Here is a 19,139-nt window from a genome sequence, read left to right as displayed (position 1 = left end):
TGTATATTATATACAAAGTTCAGAACAATATTTAGTAAAAGAATAAGTCCAGCTAACTTCTAGAGTTACTGTAGGGTTTTGTAATCGTTTACAAAGTAGAATTTGTGCTATTCCACACAGAAACTCTGGCCGAATTGGAAAGCCTCGTTTATCTGCATCTAGAAGCTTTTGTACAAGAGCTTCCTCCTCAAAAATAGTTAATTTATGGCCATTGACACGTGTTTCTGATCGTGAATTAATCCCGCGTAGCCGATCTTGAAGTGTGCTTCTAGATACACCGAAAACCTCTGCAGCTTTAGATTGAGATGAAATTTTTTTACTTTTATAAGCAGATATAGCCATCTGCATTCGGCTTTCTTGTGAAAGTGACATTTTATATAATAATAATAAAGAAATGACGCGTTGGATGATATTTGATGGTGGTGTAGAGGAAAACCTGTCGGCTCGGCCGTAGTGCCGGCTCGGCCGTGGATTACGTTAACTACCTGTAGTTATTAGGCAAGTACACAAGAACCGTTTACTATAGAACTAGTAGGGTTGATAAACTCTCTTCCGGTTCGCTGCAGGCTATCGCTTAGGTGAAGAGAATCTTTACTTATCTCTAGTGTCTATTCCCATGTCTCAGCGGCCAAAGAAAGTCCAAATGACCTCTCCTGGAAGATATACTTTGGTAGTGCATTGGAGGCAAGTCGAGTTTTTTAATGTCATGCTAAGCCTTCACAGGAATAAGGCAACGAGATGGCCTTCTGGTGGGGTGTATAAGGTCCAGTCAATGACGAAGATGGAACAATTCCGCTTTCATCCACAGGACCTAGGTCGACATAGATTGCCGTATCTGTTCACAGTCAAGAGCTTCCTTGTCACGTTTATTGATACTAAAATGTGTTTCACCAAATGTAGCAATATTATGCTTTGCTCTCGTAGCCACAGGTACCGATGATCTGGTGAGTTTATATATGGTAGTGCGATTGCATAGATTTTGGCACAAGCGTAATAAGGGCTCAATTCTCTTTTGGGGATAGCGATATTCATATTACAGCGCAACCGCAAAACCAACATCTTCCCCGACCGGAAAGGGCGTTTTTGAGTGACTCAGTTGTGCTTAATTGTAAGGATGCTATCAGTAGGTACAATCAATCTCAAACCATCGGTTTCTCCTTTTTTACACCAAGCTACAAGGCCAGCAATTCTTTAAGAACCAGGCACATGTTCCAACATGGCTGTGCGATGATGAAACGCAATGTTGCTCTTGGAACAGATGCGTTCCGAAAGGAGATGTTCAGGAGGCCTTGTCAGGAAAATCATATCATCTAGGAGCATTGTACTCAGCGCCTCGCCTCTCATCAGGCTCTGCATGAGGCTTGGTCTGCTACATTGATACCCAAGCCGAATACTTGCGTCGATCCGTGATACAGTAGCAATGAAACCCACAGTCAGCTAATAGGTTCCACTCAGATATGCAGCAATTTTAGCTATAAGGTCTCTTTCAATTCTTGATCACCACATGGCACTTTATTTGTGTTTTTTTTGATTGACCCTGTTACATGGTGATACGCCCAACCTCCCGATCTCTACGAATGTCTGTACGCTTAGCCAGGGTCAGCCTTGCGCGAGAGACCATAGCAAAGGCACAGCCTCCAGTACTTTCTTATGATGGTCTTCGATTTTCCAGGCCAAAATATTTAACTGGAATGTGGGCCAAGCCTGCGTCATCCTCAATCACCTCCATATGTACTCTTAAAGCTATAGCAAATCTGTCAACTATATACGAGTCAGAGACAGTCCATCCTGCTACCCTCGTTGGCTAAAGACACAAAAGTGGCCTCTTCCATTGGGCTAAGTATCGGCAATGTCAAAACTATCTTTGACATGCTAGTGAAGGCATATGAGGCATACAGAAACTCTCCACAGGAATTCAAGGACATTTATCCCAGTACAAATCGCTATAAGCAATGGTACGATGCGTCTATATAGCAGGCAACAATTCTCCTTATAATACAAGTGTAAAGAAAATATTGAAGTCAATCGTCAACGAATGCAATAAGACAGCAACGCATCTGAGACGATTTTAGGGTCAATATCCATCGCTTGCTGGCGGTCCAAATATGAGAGAAAGGATCTATTTTGCGCGTGAGGTTGTTGAAGGTTGGGTTTTGAAGGTATTGCAGCACAAGGCGAGCCTCAACTGGTTCCAGCTACGGTTGAACTCAACCCACAACAGTTCCACCTTCACCTTACCTTTCAACTTGCCATTCAATCCACTGCATGGGATATCGTTGAATTGCTGGTGAGCAAGGGTATAGACCCTAATGGGAAATCCTTCGACATACGACGAGCTAGTCTCGTCGCTGCAGCTGCTCAGGCCTGGAGTACGGTGCAGGTGTTAGCGAAAGAGGGCGCGGGCTTAAGTGTTACAGATGAGGACATTATACTGCACTTCTCTCAGCAGCCTCCTACCCGAAATGGGATATGCTTGGATTTTTGGCAAATTGCGGGGCGGACATAAGAGTGAAGGAACATCCCTCGTGTATTCAAAATACGGTTTTGTCTTACGCAGCAACGTACAAAGATTGGAGTCATGTTAAACAGCTACTCAACGGTGGAGCAGATCCGAACTCCTTGACTTTGAACGGCTACCCAATATTAGTCGCTGCCGTTGCACAACGGCAGTGGAGTGCTGTTCACACGCTTATCACAAGGAGTGTGGATGTAAATGTGCCAGGCGTGGTGGAAAGACTGCTTTGACACATGTACTAAGCTCGATGCATTCTACAGCTAGAAATCAGAGAGTCTGAAAAGGTCTCTCACATACTGAGGGAGCTTTTGCTCAAAGGAGCTATATTTCGCATGACAGAATTGAAACTCTGTTCGAATGGAACAAGCGGGGAAGAAATCTGGCAGCTGAGTTGTTCTCCTCTTCTTGGCTATCTGTTTATGTGCGTTGTTCTTCAAAGAGAATCGTTTAGACTGCTTTCACGCCTTTCTTAATTAACACTCCGAGACACCCGAGAGCCCAGGGTCGAAATTGTCATGTCCTTGATACTCTGCACGTTCATGCATATATCAGGCTTAGAATGTGCAGTGTTGAAGTCTGGGACATTCAGTTAGACATCGTCTAAGAGTGACCCTAGTGAAAGTTCCTCCGATAGCTGGATAAGCCATAAGGTCTATTTACCTACAGCCTTGCGAAATCTCCCAGTACATACCTCTCCTGATAGGATTGAGGAACGCGCTTGAGGGAATTAACCATTCAATATACAGTCAAACAGGGCCTCCGCTTCACAGAATGTGATCATATCGGCTAACCAAACAGTACAAGACCATATGCTCCCAGCTTTTGCGTGTATTATGCATAGCCAGAGAGTAAATCATTACATGGTCGCTATGTACCCCGCTTGTTGTTGTGACGTGGCAGTCTCAGCACGCGAGTCATGGCCCTGGTACCCATGCTCACGGGCGCTATACTACCATTTTCTATCCCTCTCTCTTCCTGCTATTCAACCCTCTTTCTCCTTCACTTTCACTGTACTGCGGATGGTTCTATAATCTCTCACAACATTAGTCCCATCGTGCGAGTGGCCTTTTGACCGGAAGCTCTTGTCTTCTTCTTCTTCATTCTCCTCCTCCTTCTCTTGTTCTTCTTCTGCTTCTTCTCGTATTTTTGTCCCTATTTAGCTTTATTAGGTATGGATAACGGACCACAAAATGGGGACAAGTTGTGGTCCACACCTACCGACAACTCCTTCGATACCTCACCCGGGTTCGGATTCTCTTCCAGAGATCGCAGCAACCTTAGTACGGAGGAACACTGGACACGATGTACACCCTCAGTACAGGAGCCAGAGCCCGAGCCTAAGGCTGAACCAGAAACAGTAGCAGCACCAGACCCGGAACCTACATTCGCAGCTAAACTGCCAGATGATCCACTCTATGATAACTGGAACAATATCTGTGCCAAAGATAGGAAGAAGCGAACGAAATCACTTACAAAGAAAGGATTGCCTATTCCTGGAAAGGACTTCCAATGGCCTCCCCGACTGCAGGCGCTTGTAGTGGAAAGTCCTGAGCCACTGCCACAGCTAGAGCCAGAATCCGAACCAGCAGCAGAGCCGGAGCCGGAGCCTTTGGCCGCAGCTAAAATGCCAGATGATCCACTCTATAATAACTGGGACGATCTCAGTGCCAAAAATAGGAAGAAACGAGAGAAGTCACTTACAAAGAAAGGATTGCCTGTTCCTGGAAAGGACTTTCCATGGTCTCCTACTCCAACCCCTGAGCCTGTCATCGAAGAGCTCGAGCCTCAACTTGAACATCCTGCGCAACCAGAACCTGAGCCAAAACCAGAAAGCCCGAGGCCAGCCTCGTTCCCTCCTCAATCAGACAGAGCCCTCTGTGCCCAAAGTGTAGCTACAGGATCCAGCTCTCTCCTTTTCTTGCTATCAAAGTAAGCTTTTCCTAACCTTCATTTAAATTTTTATCTAATATGATAAAGGATTCGGGATACTGGGGCATTTTCGGACCTGAAGATTAAGTGTGGATTGTCAACTTTTAATACACATTGTTGCATTGTGTGTTCACAGTCTAGCTTCTTCGAAACGGCTATCCAGGATGGATCAAAAGAGATGAGGATTATCGATCATCCTTTCGTCGTCAAAGCGATGCTTGACTATCTCTACCGGGGGGACTATGACGACTACGAGCTCGCCGCTGAAGTAAAGGGATCCGGAGGGCAAGGCCCCACACTCCCTACATATGTTAACGCTATTATGCATGTTACTGCTGACGTGTACGCCATCAAAGGACTTAAAGATCTCGCCAAGAAAAGGCTAGTATCAAATCTGATACATGAGTGGAACGATGCGGATTTTATTGAACTTATTGAATATGTCTATAGGCCAAATAATCCTGCAAATTCTACATTGCAGAGTATTTTAGCGCAATTTGCCGCCCAGCATGTTTCTACTCTCAGAGGCTTCCAGTCCTTTCACTCAGTTCTTAAGAAGTTACCTCAATTCATGTACATATTCTCAGGCGAGATGATGGAGAGGCTGGCACGACTGGAGAAGGAAGCTTTGTAGGCGTTTATGCCTTCCTACACCCCAAAGGCTTATTCCGGTGTGGCCAAATATGGCCGTTGGTAAGCTACAACCCAGAAGTGGGTTGAGAGGAACCTTCAACGCAACAGTTATCCTTAATATCACAATAGCTACTATAGGTGCATCTTCAAGCTAAACGGTCTCCTCAGGACTTTGTCATTCTAGTTCTGAGTCCTCCATCTTCCTATTCATGAGTCAGTTAGCACTGTACTAACCGCACGAGAACTGTGAGATATGTCTTCCTGTTATCCCAGATGAATAAGTATATCCTGAAAATCACTTTCAAAACAGTCAGTAATATAGGGAGTGTGAAATATAGGGGTGGGTGTCTCATGATGTGGAAGGCTTGAGACTTAAAGAACAGCGTCACAAGCTAGACGATAGGAATTACATGTATCCCGATTAGACCTGATGAGAGCGACAGCACCCTTGGATATCTTGAATATAAAGAGCAAAGTAAAAACAACACTAAAGGGAATGGGAAACCAAGGAGCGCCTAAGCCAACCTAAGCGTCAGGAAGCCTGCCGACTATTGATCTCATTACATGCCATCATAAACATAAACCGTACTTGCAGAGAATGGTAGAATCGCAACTACGGGCATTTCTTAGTGTTCCCAACTGGCTCCCCAAAGTACCACCGGCCGAACTCTCTGATAGCAGCTTCGTTCTTTTTATGCAGATCAAAAAGCCGGGATGGGCGTACTACTGGAGAGCTACCGTTGAAATATGCTTCGACCAGCCTAACATGCTGGGGTCCCATAAACGGAAAGGGAACCTGTCAAACCGCACTGCATTTAGCCTTTTTGTTTTCTGAATTTGTTCAAGGGCTGGTAGGTGAAGCCTAATTACCGGTGCAGTCATCTGGTCGATGAAGCGGGCTCGTCTCATTTGCGCGATTATCAAGCGCAGGGCCATCATTACCTCGCCTCCCAGAATTGTACCGTCGGCACCGTTCAGATTATTGTAGATCAAGGCTTTGACGTGTGGATATGGACCCTCCTTGACCTGAGAAGCGTGTATGGTTACAACTGGGGAACTTGTGATGACCGAAATCCGCGAAATAGAAGGGCTTATCGCCAATACTGTTTCTTGTGTGAGAAACCAAGTCCAACACGTGGACAAGGCGGTAGGAAAGCATTGGGGAGAATTACCCGATATTGGACCAGAGTCTACCGAGACCCTCGTCCTTATCGAACAAAATACAGGCATCGGTATAATGAGCAAAATAGTCGAGCATTCTACGTGCACAGTCGATTGGTTGACTGAAAACTGTGTCATTGGGGTCAAACTCAGAGAACCCCGGCGGCGTTTTTTGGTCATAGGAGTCATCTGGATGCAGGACATGTAGTAAAGAAGGTAGGGTTGAAGTCGGAGCTTTCGTCTAAATCCATAGGCAGGATGTCGATATTATCCGTCTTCCCTTGATGTAGATCAATTCGTGATCTTTAAGACCTGCAACATAGTTTGTGAGGGCACGTAGCGCCTTTCGTAGTTCCCGGCGCTTTGGAGACTCGGGCGCAGGCATGATGGATGTAATAAAGAGACGCGAAGAGGCAAATTTAAAGTCCCTTGGGGTCGTAAAGAGGAGATAACGATGACCGTCGCTATGGAGCGAGTGTCCTTTATACCCAGTAACCCGGATGAAGGCCTCTTGGGTCTTGCAGAATGTTCTTGTGGTTTGCCGCCAAGGCGGTGATCGTGACGTTGGTTGCTGGACGTTTTGTGAGAGTCCTTTGTATTTCCGCGATACCCAGTCACCGTGTTTCTAATAGAATGCCGTGCGTAATATTCCCTCTATAACAAGGTATATACTAATACTTTTCGCTTCAACCCAATAATCAGCATTTATTTCTAAACTCCTTGCTAGTACTTCTGCACTACCTAGAAGACGGAATAGAAATGCTATACACCGCTTATAAATCTCAGGAATGCGTAAGCTAAAAAGCATGGAAATTTCCTTAGTCTAAACATAGATCAAAGAGATACCTCTCCATATTCCTTTCTTATAAAGGCACTTACCACTCCAATGCCACAGGCTCCACCCCGTGGAGGGGAAATAACCACGTGTAACTGGTGTGTAGTACAATAGGCAATCATAAATACCCGCCGATGGCCCTGTACACTCTATTTATCTTGTTTCTTCAACTTCCTTTTAACCCTATCTCGTCTTATATTCTGAGTCGTCTGCGAGATTCGATTATATCTGTCCAGCTAACTATCACCCCCAGAGCGGTTAACACTTCGAAAGAATGCCTTGGTACATGATTCTACCCATGATTAACTCCAAAGGCCCCACGAAAACCCGTGCGGAGTTGATCAAAGATGCTTTGTGTCGTGTTGAGCACCATCTCCCTAAGCCTATGTGGCTGGACGATTATCACCCGGAAGGTATATACGACGGTAACGTTATGATAATGTTGTCGTGTGAGCAGTCAATACCATCTGACGATGATGCGAAGAGATGTACTGTTGAAAAGCTGAATCGGTTTCGTGAAATTGAGCAAAGTAAAACTGTAGGACATATTATAGGCTGAGGTGGTCTTTGTTCTCTTGGTATCTTGCCATTTAGTTTGGTTTTGGAAGACGAGACGAATGTAATTGGGATGGAAAAGAAAAATGGACGTTAAGAATGAAAATGCGTGAAAATATGCCATGCAGCATGCTTGTACTTTCTTCCTCTATTGCTGTTACTGATATATCTGAGATTGTCCCTGTGAGAAGAAAGAAGGAAAAGAGTAAAATGGTCAAGCAGATCATAATAAGACCATATGATACTTTTTCAATTTTCAAGTATACAAGGTCCATGTACTTCTACTAGAGGGTGCTGTTTGTTAAAGGTCTAACACGCACGCGTTGCGCTGGGAAAGCTGGATTGAATCGGGCCAAAGATCTCCATAACCCATAGTGCCCACGCGAGTCGTGCTACACTTATTTCGTCACTTCTCGATAGAGGGGAAACTCCTGTTTAAACCTACTCCAACATTTCGGTAACTCTTGAGACAGGTATATTGCTACGTATCGTTGGAAAGTAGTTGTCTAGCATCACTAAGTAGCTGTCGAATCTTAAATGTATAGCAGAGATAACTATATGTAATAAATAGAGTCAGTCAATGGGTTCCGGCATGGGGTTATCTCTTCGATAATCGGAGTTCTAGATTATAATATAGATACCGCAGTGAGTCTTTATGAAAAAGCCATCGTATCTCGGTCACAATCCTTGTCTTGTAGGCCTATGCGTTTGATATGACGCCTGGATTAAACATTCAACAATATAATCGGTCTTGGGGTGGAATATTGCACACAATAGGATAGCGGTAGCGGCGCATAGAAGATTATATGAGCAGAACAATGAATATTCAGGAACAGCCCATGTGGCAAAGTCGACAAATTGATCACCGATATTGGCGTCAATTGGAAGATTATTTTGAAATGTCATATACAAGGAAAGCCCCATATAAAGCCTCTCGGTGATTCTTGGTGATTTCCAAAGGACTTCAGAAACACCAAGAACCCATTGATCACGAGGGGTATCACCGTCGCTCCCGGCACATTCATTCATTATAACCTATCTTTTACTGACCCAGGAAGTGAAACATGGCAGTTACCTTTGTTTGGATGTGTAAAAAAGGGAATATTGCGCTTACATTGTGGTTTCGTGTCTCAGAATATATGTGACTCTTACCGGTATATATGCCCACTGGAAAGATATATTCTACATGAGAATATCTTGCCGCATAGAGATCAGTATAGATAGCTCCAAAGAACCCATGAAAGCGAACATATTTTGTATCCCAACCTCTCAAGCTTCCTTCGGTTTTCTATATACCTTTCGAATCACGGAAGACTTTGCGTACCTTAAGGCCAACCAACAAACTATCACAAGTCAACCTTCCTTTGAATGTGCCAGAAACTTGGAATACAAGTTTATCTTCAAAGATCGTCATGGCCTGGGTGGGCTGAGAGTTTCTTGTAACCCTAACGAGTTTCTGGTTGAGCTAGTTAAAAAGAATAGAAGCCGGGAACCAACTGTACCAGATACGGCGGATTTCGTTATTGGCATTGTCGAAGATCAATTCTACACAGAGGACGTGTGCCTGAAACGATGGGAAAAGATGGAAAAGGTTGGAATCGTGACATGGTTGGAGGAGTTGGGGGAGCAGGGCTCAAAGCAACAGGGGGCATGGTCGAGACTTGTCAGAGAGTTGGATGAGAACGAATGGTGGGGACTTTTCAATGGCTTGAAACGACTGGTGGAACTCTTGGCCGCGAATTAGTTGGGATTGTATTGATGTCATTCATTCTTCTTGTAATGAACGGGGGAGGGGGGAATAAAGCAAAATGGAGGAAGATATCCTGCAAATTCCTGAATCTATTGTGTTCAACAAGGCCGTGCTTTTGGTTATTATTCTAGTTCATTCTTCTTCAAGGATGGCGACTAATGTAGAACGAAACGCCTTTCAATTTTAAGACCTATTCTTCTAGTAAGTTGCATATGAGTTTAGGCCTACTAACTTAGAACCGGATCAAGGTACTCGATGAAGCAGAGGCTGTCGTAATTAAGGATCCAAATTATTATAGCCTCGTTGTATATATGGAGGACAAGCAAGCTGATAGGGTCTCATACTACGATTACCTCGATTATGCGATTGAAGCTAGATCAACATATCGCAGTTTAGTTTTGTCTAAAGCCTACTGGTCATGTTCCCACATATACTGCACCATAATCAACTGTTCTCGTTTAGATAGCTGGCTAAGGATGAAGCTCATAAAACGCTAGTAGCTAGGCGACTGAAACAAACATCTCTAAGGGACCGAGATACTATGCCAATAGTCTCTAATTCTATATAATATAGATAGCTTTAAGCGGCTTTCCCAGAGCAGTCTATTGCCTATTGTATCAATTCATTAGACAATGCGCGTATCCACCATGACTGCTTCGGACCGCCGTGAATCAATGTACATGCAATTGGAAAAAAGGCAGCCCGGTCGCCATTCCTCTGCAAAGCAACTGTGTGGTAGGAGGAAACCTAAGCATCTACTGTAAGAGTAAATACTTAGAGTCCAATAGGCTAATAGAATCTTGATTGATTGACGGCAATTTCCTATCGAGTGGATGCCGGGAATTTTACTGACCTAACGTAATCAATCGGAGAGCTGGACTAATCTAAATCAATAATGGAGATCATCGGAAATTTTCCTCTTCGCCTTTCATGATTAGTGATCAAGTAGGGCTAATCTCACCACCGCAGTGCATCAACCCCTCCCGGCCACCGTTACAAAGCATCTGAGAACTAAGGGCGATGTTTTCGAATCAAGAGATGCTCTCCCAATACAGAATATTCATTCCACGCAACAGAATACCGTGCTCTCCACTAGATACGATGTTCCAACCTTATGGGGAACGCCCTTTGCCACGAAAATAGTGAGATAATCTCCAAAGCGGGTAGAGTCTCAGCAGAGTCATTCCCCACCTTGGCCACGCTTAGACTAAGATTGACTCTAATAACATGAAAGAGTTGGTATTCAAATAAATATAAGTAAAAACACAACATCTACAGGCATATAAGACACAGCTGGCGTATGGACGGCTGCTTCTCCTAGCAGATCATCCGCAGATGCCGAGGGAATTAGTTAAAAAAATGCGCCCATTCCGTCAAAAGCTACATTTCAAGTGTGGGCGTTGATGATATGAAGCAGCGAATATAAAATCTATGTCATAAGTTATCCGTTTAAACGGATGGAAGAGAAAAGGCGGGTGGGGCTATGGGGAATCATGAGTCAACACAACCCGGGGTAGAGATGAAGGATGTAGTGCATGACATTTTACACCAAGAGTGATTGGTTGTAGAACTCAGTATGATCTGTTGAGAGTATGGCCTGGGCAGCTAGTTGGTTGAACTCTTCGAGCCGAAAAGCGTATTATTCTTCCCAGCTTACCCTAACCGATCCCCGCCAAATGCTAGCGGGCCCGTAAGTTAAAGCCTAATCGTGGCTTCAGCCACTAAAGATGCCTCGTCCTTCGGCTAGAAATACGCAACATATCGGGATTAGTGATCCAAAGCCGAGAGAAAAGATTACTGAAATGAAGTATACTTGAATCGGTTGAGGTTCTCAAATCCTGTAGATTTGGCACGATTTTGGGTGACAAAATTCCCTCATATGAATTTAATCCTTCTTCTACGATTCATACAAGCCCAGTTCCGAGTACCAAACGTAACTGTACCATAACGATTCCTTGAAAAGCAAGGAGCTGTTATCTGACCCCTCCAGTCCTCCAGTCCAGCACGTTGGACGAAATCTAAGTCCGGTTACCTTCAGCGATTCTATTATCACTGTCCATTACCTTGCGCCTACGGTAAAATGGATCAGGATAATGGCAATGCGCCGGCAGACACCATTATCAGCCCGTGCCTGACGCCAGACTCCCAAGTTGAATTCCAGCAACATGAAACTACCGGTGTGAAGGCAGCCAAACCTCCTTCCAGGAAACGGGGTCGTCCTCGTAAAGCCCTTGGAACTTGGATGGACAAAAATAAGAAAGACGTGCGTCAATACGCTTTTAGTTACCCTGTGAAAACACCTATACTCACGCGTTACAGCGGCGACGGACACAGGTCCGCCTGGCGCAAAGGGCGTATCGCTCCCGTAAAGAAGCCAGTGTTGAGTTTCTAAACAGACGTGTTGCACAGTTGGAGGCTGCAGCGCAGAAAATGAGCGAGGCGATGATTACATTCAGTGATATTCTGCTCCAATCCGAGGTTCTCACATCACATCCTGAACTCACTGAGCATCTGCGTGAGACGGTACAGATATGTCTATCTTCGGCCAAGGGCATTAGCGAAGAGGATAACCCAAGCACTGTCACGCATGATGAGAGCTCTCGCCTTTCCTCTCTCTCACCAATCTCGCCAGGCTATCTACCTCTGTCTGAGGGAGAAAGCCCACCCTCGCTCTCAACAGTTCAGCCTTCACCATGCCTTATGGGATATCATCCTAGCAGCCTATTCTTTTTCAAACCTGGCAATGTCGCTGAAATGGAAGTATCATACTTCACAGAGCAACTAAGGATCGCCTGTCTATACGAGGGATTATTATTACTTGACAATTCCTCTGTCCCTTTAACTCGCCTAAAAAGACCGTTTCGGTTACTTTTATCCCTTTTCACTAGGGCAAGTATCACATGTATCTTCAGGAGCGCCTTGCATGCTAGGCTAAACAAGAAATCGTACATGAACTTCAAGGGGGTTCCGTCTTGCCTACCCAGTCATGCTGCGCAACCATCGACTCAAAGTCAAATGACAGAATGTCAGTCAGACTTTGACCAAACACAGTCAACCAGTAGGAGTCCATTACCCAGCTTCAACCCGCAAAATCTAAGGGAAATCGGCGGAGATTGGTTTGACGTCCAAGACTTAGCGAACTACTTTCAGGAAAGAAATGCGCGCCTGTTTGTTCGGCCCCCTAAAAACATGGCAAATTCCTCCCAGTCGGTGGTCAACGCCCGAGCTCTGATAGTTGGTGAGTCTACTTTTTGATCTTTTGCTCTGATGATGACTCCGTGCCTAATTTTACTAGCGCTGGTAGGCAAGGCAATGTGCCTCGGCCACAGTCCTGGTTTTCGACGTAGCGATGTGGAACAAGCTATTAGCATATGTACCTGGCATGGAACAGTGTGAAAAGGATCTGTATATGCTTTACTCATTGAATGGCTTTAATATATCTCTAGTACAGTGTTAGTCCGCAAGTAGTGAATCAAATGCGCCACCCATCCACTCTATGCCGATCACTTCGTCATGAGGAAACGTGGCCGGAACGGTCCTCAAAGGGCTGGGTTGCGAAACTCATGTGTCCCTTCGGTGATGTTTTGCACATTGACAGAAGATATCTATTAATATTATATGGTCCTTCAGACAGGCTAGAAGCAATCATACGTTGGCTCTTTGTCCTGCGTTTCTGCAAACAAGCAACATGCCTTGATGACAGATCTAAGACACTACAAACTCAAGATAAGATAAGGTTCGTGGTAGAATTAGCGGAGGCAAAGGGGGATTCAAGAGACTATTTCTGTCCAACCAGGTAAAGCTACTGAACTCTCAAATTGTAGTGAAAAAAGAGCATCATTCAACGTTGCAGTGGCGTTGCCCTGCCACATGCCATGGGGACAGTCCCAAGGGGTTTAGAATTTGCGGTGAGGTGTACTTGGTGGGTCCCGTCGACAGCTGAACCGGGGGTGCGGAAAGTCAGGAAGTCTGCGGTCAAGCCGTCTTTTCTCGTTTTTTGAATACTTTTAAGTGAATCCACGAGGGGAAGTTGGTTGATACCATTTGTTTTGAGACTGAGCCACGTTTCTAGAAGGCAGCGATGAATTCCAGAGCAGATGACAGGTAAGCCCTACGGCTCAGCCACACATCGAGTGCGTAACGTGACATCATGGCGTGCATGGGCTTTTACCATACAGTACGTACCTTACTGCGGGACCATAAATAGATCTGGTCTGATGTGGGGTATTGTTTACTCAGTGTATTATGTTTCTTTTTCCCCTCATCTCAACATCAAGTACTACTCAATTCAGGTGGGATGCACAGCCACCATTCCAGATATTTCGTCTGCAGGGAGTTACTATTTGGGAATATAGGAAACAATGAAGATGTTTCCATAGTAGTGAGTATTATTGCGCCATTTAATTGTAGAGTTGGATTCCGAGTGGTGATTGTGATACCCGCCCACACTACTCCGTAAGTGGCAGCCTAATAGAAATGGGCCATTCAGCTGGTGTCTCGGAATGGCGGGGCAATGGGCGGGACTAAATTAATTACGGTCAAGTTGATCCTCTTTACATCTTTCTCACTCTGGTTAAATACTGATAATTCCCCGTTCTCTTTCTCCTCTTTCTTTTTTGTAAAGCTCTCTGCAGGTTTTCTACCATTCCTGCTGTGTAGCATCCGTCAATCCTTTTTATTGACTATTCCACCCGAGTCGCAGATAGTCAGCGACGGTCATGGCCAACCGAGACGACCACCTGGCCTACGGCCATTATTACAACGAAGATGGGACTCGTGGCGGTCAAGGTGAAAGTGCGAGGGGTTTTGTTGGAGATACTTTCAAGAAGCTGAAGGAAACTTATAAAACCCATCATTCGCAGCAGGGAGCTCCCAGGCCCCAGCAGCCTCAAGGCCAGCAGCCTCAGCCCCAAGGATCCAACCAAGGATACTACGGTGTAAGCCAATTACATTACCGATGTGCCAATGGTACCGCAAGGCTGACATCCATTAGGGTCAGAACTACAATGAGCAAAGCTCGTCGCAGAACACATACGGCCGTCCTCCTCAGCCCCAATATCAAGATCCTAACAAGCCTCAGGGCAGGCCCCAGAGCAAGCCGCCCAAAGAAGATAAGCTCTCCGGGCTGTTTGGTAAACTCCAGGGCGCTGTTGCAGAAATCGGAAATGATCTCGGTCAGCGTATAGGAACCGCACTCGACCCAGAGGCGTACGCCGAATATGGACAGGTAAAGCCGCAGACACAGCACAGATTCGGCAGTTTCTCCCCAGACCGACAAGGCAACGACGTCAAGTGGTATGTGGACGGATGTTCCTACTTCTACGCCGTTTCGAAGGCGTTAGAAAGCGCAAGAGAATCAATCTGGATCTTAGATTGTAAGCCCCTCTGTCCTCTCGATAATCGTACTTGAGGCTTTGGCTAATAATCCTCCAAAGGGTGGCTGTCTCCCGAGCTCTACTTGAGACGACCTCCCACGAAGAATGAGCAATACCGACTGGATCGGATGTTGCAGTCAGCAGCGCAACGTGGGGTAAAAGTCAATATCATTGTGTACAAGGAAGTCACTCAGGCATTAACTCGTATGTACTACGTTGGGCCTCGAGCAAGGCGTTATATAACAATTATCATTCCAGTCATGCTAATTTGACCAGTCTCTTCTCATCATACCAAGCACTGCCTTGAAGACCTTCACCCAAATATTGCCGTGTTCCGCCATCCTGATCATCTGCCGGACCGTCAAAGTTTGGCCGAGGACATTTCTACGTCTCTTCACAACTTGTCCTTAGATGCGAAAAACCTCGTCCAAATGTCAGGAGATGCCATCAAAAACATCTACGGTATGCACGACGATGTTGTTCTCTACTGGGCACACCATGAAAAGCTTTGCGTCATCGATGGAAGGATTGCATTCATGGGAGGTCTAGATATGTGTTTTGGCCGTTGGGATACAAACCAGCACGCACTCGCCGATGTCCACCCGGAGGACATCAACGAGAGCGTGTTCCCAGGCCAAGACTATAACAATGCCAGGGTGCTCGATTTCCAGGATGTGTCCAATTGGGAGAAGAATCAGCTCGACCGAAAGACAGCCTCCCGCATGGGTTGGTCTGATATCTCCGTGAGCTTGCACGGTCATGTCGTGGAGGATTTGCGGCGACACTTCATCGAACGTTGGAACTTTATCTACGATACGAAGTATGATTCGCGCAAAGACGCGAGATACTCCAGGCTCACATTGTACGGTCGACCCAGCTCATCAAACCGTCCACAGCAGCCGGGTGTTCAGCAGCAACAGGGTACATCTCCCCGGCCCAGCACTAGCAGCCAAGGGGCATCTAGCTACCAGCAACCTCCGGCATCGCCACAGCCGGGTCTGTCGGCCAAGCCCCAGGCACAGGCAACAAGTAACCAAGCCTACCAGCAATCAGCCACCTCGCCGCAGCCTGGCCTTTCAAGCTACTTTACTGCCTCCACGGCAAATAACCAAGCTGCCTCCAGCCCCCAGCAGCCTGCCTCTGGCGCTCCACAGTCCACGGATAATGCCCAAAACTACACTTACACTGGGCAATCTTTCCCACCACCTCCTCCTGGGCCGCCACCATCTCAGAGTCCTGTTCCATCTCAGGGTCCAACTCAGGGCCAAAGCCAAACACCAGGCCAAAGCCAGGCATCGTACTATGCACCTCCTTCGACCCAAGGATCGTCGCATCCTCAAGCTCCGTCTCAAGGACAAAGCCAAGCACAGTACTACCAACAGCCGCCCTCTCAGACACCCACTCAGGGACAAAGCCAAACGCCATACTATGCTCCCCCTCCGACCCAGGAGCAAGCGGGACACGACCAACCACCACAATACGCAGGCCACACTCCTCTCCCAACCCAGGAGAAACCACACTCTCAAAATGCAACTCAAGGACAAGGTCAAGCGGGGCAAGGCCAACCACCACAATACACAGCTTACGGTCCTCCACCAACCCAGGATCCGGCGCACTCTCAAGCTCCGGCTCAAGGACAAGGCCAACCACCACAGTATGCAGCTTACGGTCCTCCCCCAACCCAGGGGTCGTCGTATTCCCAGACGCCAACTCAGGGGCAAGCCCAGGGACAAAGCCAAGCACCATACTTCCCTCCTCCCCCGACCCAGGATCCGGCGCATTCTCAAGCTCCAGCTCAAGGGCAAGGCCAACCACCACAGTATGCAGCCTACACTCCTCCCGCGGGCCAAGAGCCGTCGCACTCTCAGACACGTGGCATTGATGACCATTACGAGGGCACGCGCGGACACGGTGACAGGGAAAGAGGTTCGGGCCTTATCCCCCGTCGTTTCCGAGATGAGTTCACTCAATACTCAAATGTCCTTCGTGGTCAATTGGCTGGCCAAGTCCATCAGTACCAGGATCGTCTGAGCTCATTCGGGCATCCTTCTCAGCCTCGCGGCAACATGTGCTGTCAGATTGTCCGTAGCTGTTCTAAGTGGAGCAATGGCACACCTACCGAACATTCAATTGCCGATGCGTATGCTGCGATCATCCGGAACAGTGAACACTTCGTGTATATCGAGAATCAATTCTTCATTACAGCTACTGGCGAGGACTCCCAAAAGCCGGTAAAGAACCAGATCGGTGCTGCGATCGTCGAGCGTATTTTGCGGGCAGCGCGTGCCGGGGAGAAGTGGAAGATGATTGTGGTGATTCCATCTGTTCCCTGCTTTGCTGGTGACCTGGCAGATGACTCTACTCTCGGCACCCGGGCTATTATGGAGTTTCAGTACAACTGCATCAACCGTGGCGGAAACAGTATCATGGAGCTGGTTCATCAGGCGGGATACAACCCTATGGATTATATCCGGTTCTACAATCTCCGTAACTACGACCGTATCAATGTTAGCGGTCCGCTCGTCCAAGCCGAGCAGAGAAGTGGTGTCGACTATGAAGATGCTCGCAAGCAGCACGACGTCAATGTTGTTGGGCAGGGTGGATATGGTCCAGGAGCTCCCGCTCCCCGGAGCGCATTCGATACCACGGCTCCTTTCCAGCAGTATCAGCAGGGTGCTCGCGAGGCTCCTGGTGCCAAGACTGCCTCTGGCCGATGGGACAGTGTCAGTTCGTGCTATATGCTCAATGGAGAGGATATCCGCAACGTCCCTTGGGATGGCCCTCCTGAGGCCGAGATTGACGCTTTTGTAACTGAGGAACTCTACGTTCACTCAAAGGTATGTTTATTCTCTCCCGTCCTGGCTTGATTTCATGCACTAACGGCACAGGTCATGATTGCCGACGACCGCGTGGTTGTTTGCGGTTCTGCCAACTTGAACGACCGGTCTCAGCTTGGTGATCACGATTCTGAGATTGCTATTATCATTGAGGACTATACTCCTCTTCAGTCCACCATGAACGGCAAGCCCTGGACAGCTAGCCGCTTTGCAGCTTCCCTGCGTCGCCAGCTGTTCCGCAAGCACCTCGGCCTTCTGCCGCCACAGGATTACCAGCGCCCCGATGCCAACTTCGAGCCGGTTGGTGTGCCCAATGACTTTGACTTTGACGCTCCTGAGAGCCGGCTTGTGGCAGATCCGTTGGCGGATACTCTTCATAACCTGTGGAACAGCCGGGCGAACACGAACACTGAGGTCTTCCGCAAGGTGTTCCACTCTGTTCCGGATGACTGCGTACGCAACTGGTCCACGTATAAGGAGTTCTATGGCTACTTTTTCAACAAGGCGGACAAGCAAGCGTATGGCGAAGAGAAGGATGCGCCACCCGCCCGGTACCGGTATGGACACGTTGTGCGGGATGACTTCCCAGGCGGTCCTGAGGGGGTTCGACAAGTCAAGGAACTGCTCAGTAAGGTCAAGGGCACGCTCGTAGAGATGCCGTTGATGTTCTTGATTGAAGAGGACGTTGCGAAGTCGGGATTGGCATTGAACGATATCACGGAGCCGCTTTACACATGATCTAGCTAATGTCGCTTTTTGGTATTTTGCGTGGATTCTTTCCATTGAGATTCTAACTAAATGAATTTGGCTATTTGCTTTTTTGGGATGTTAATCTATGCTTTCAATCATTGAACCATTTAGTTTTATGCGTACCTTACCAAACCCGGTTATTGATGCCAAGACTCTTTCATACCTTCATATTGTTCTTGGGACAACAATATATCCAGGCCTTTTCGCAAGGGCTCGGGATTGTTCCTCCCGTACGAAACTACTGACTCGAAATCTCCACTATTTGCCTCCCTCTTCCTCGCTGTGCCCGAAATAGGAAAGTATGTATCTGTACAAGCGGCTCATGTGGGCCACGTGCCGCGGGACAGAGAAGCCGCCGACTGAGATACGGGGATCTGGGCCCGCTGGAAGCTCTGCGTTAAAGACCGAACGTAGGAATCTCACTGGATAAAGATAACCGACTGACTGCATTCACCGAGTCGCACTGAAGAAAGAAAGGCAATGTTGATCAATACCGCCTTTGCCACCATCTCTCCATTCACCGTCGGGAAGCCGCCATCATGATTGGCCTTCGCGTCGAGAACAATATCAAGAACGCCCCGACGCCGTGGGCCAGTCAATGCATTCACTGAATCCCCAATTAGCTTCCAATTGACCTGTCGACTCCTCTCCTGCTTTGCTTTCTTTGTCCGCGGCCTATCAATGTTTGGCCACACGAACCCGTGGTGCTGAATGCTTCCAATCTCAACAATCTATCTCGAACAGAATGGCATCGGGATGCACTATTCACTGACCAAATCAACCCTAGAGACAGAGATAT

General features: G+C 47.0%; 4 protein-coding genes across 4 annotated transcripts; 3 read left to right on the top strand and 1 right to left on the bottom strand.

Moving 5' to 3' along the window:
- The first annotated feature begins 3,518 nt into the window (after positions 1-3,518).
- On the top strand, positions 3,519-5,226 carry BDV27DRAFT_125228 (BTB/POZ domain-containing protein). Its single transcript, XM_032066283.1, has 2 exons — positions 3,519-4,444; positions 4,493-5,226. The coding sequence occupies exons 1-2, from the start codon at positions 3,687-3,689 to the stop codon at positions 5,076-5,078; spliced, it is 1,344 nt and encodes a 447-aa protein (XP_031929596.1). The 5' UTR covers positions 3,519-3,686; the 3' UTR covers positions 5,079-5,226.
- Positions 5,227-5,690: 464 nt separating this feature from the next.
- On the bottom strand, positions 5,691-6,623 carry BDV27DRAFT_143596 (uncharacterized protein; the record flags this gene model as incomplete). The annotated part of the gene is made up of 5 exons (XM_032070130.1): positions 5,691-5,873; positions 5,948-6,167; positions 6,250-6,367; positions 6,441-6,518; positions 6,551-6,623. The coding sequence occupies 5 exons, from the start codon at positions 6,621-6,623 to the stop codon at positions 5,691-5,693; spliced, it is 672 nt and encodes a 223-aa protein (XP_031929595.1).
- Positions 6,624-11,458: 4,835 nt separating this feature from the next.
- Positions 11,459-12,774, top strand: BDV27DRAFT_155895 (bZIP transcription factor; the record flags this gene model as incomplete). The annotated part of the gene is made up of 3 exons (XM_032072230.1): positions 11,459-11,641; positions 11,698-12,616; positions 12,674-12,774. The coding sequence occupies 3 exons, from the start codon at positions 11,459-11,461 to the stop codon at positions 12,772-12,774; spliced, it is 1,203 nt and encodes a 400-aa protein (XP_031929594.1).
- A 923-nt stretch (positions 12,775-13,697) lies between these two features.
- On the top strand, positions 13,698-18,463 carry pld2 (putative phospholipase D (PLD)). The gene is made up of 5 exons (XM_032077927.1): positions 13,698-14,315; positions 14,372-14,753; positions 14,814-14,957; positions 15,030-17,590; positions 17,642-18,463. Exons 1-5 carry the CDS (start codon positions 14,097-14,099, stop codon positions 18,326-18,328), a joined length of 3,993 nt encoding a protein of 1,330 aa, XP_031929593.1. The 5' UTR covers positions 13,698-14,096; the 3' UTR covers positions 18,329-18,463.
- The last annotated feature ends 676 nt before the right edge of the window (positions 18,464-19,139 follow it).

The sequence above is a fragment of the Aspergillus caelatus genome (genome assembly GCF_009193585.1).
Source record: "Aspergillus caelatus strain CBS 763.97 unplaced genomic scaffold BDV27scaffold_50, whole genome shotgun sequence".
NCBI lineage: Eukaryota > Fungi > Ascomycota > Eurotiomycetes > Eurotiales > Aspergillaceae > Aspergillus > Aspergillus caelatus.
This window is presented reverse-complemented; position numbering and strand designations above follow the sequence as displayed.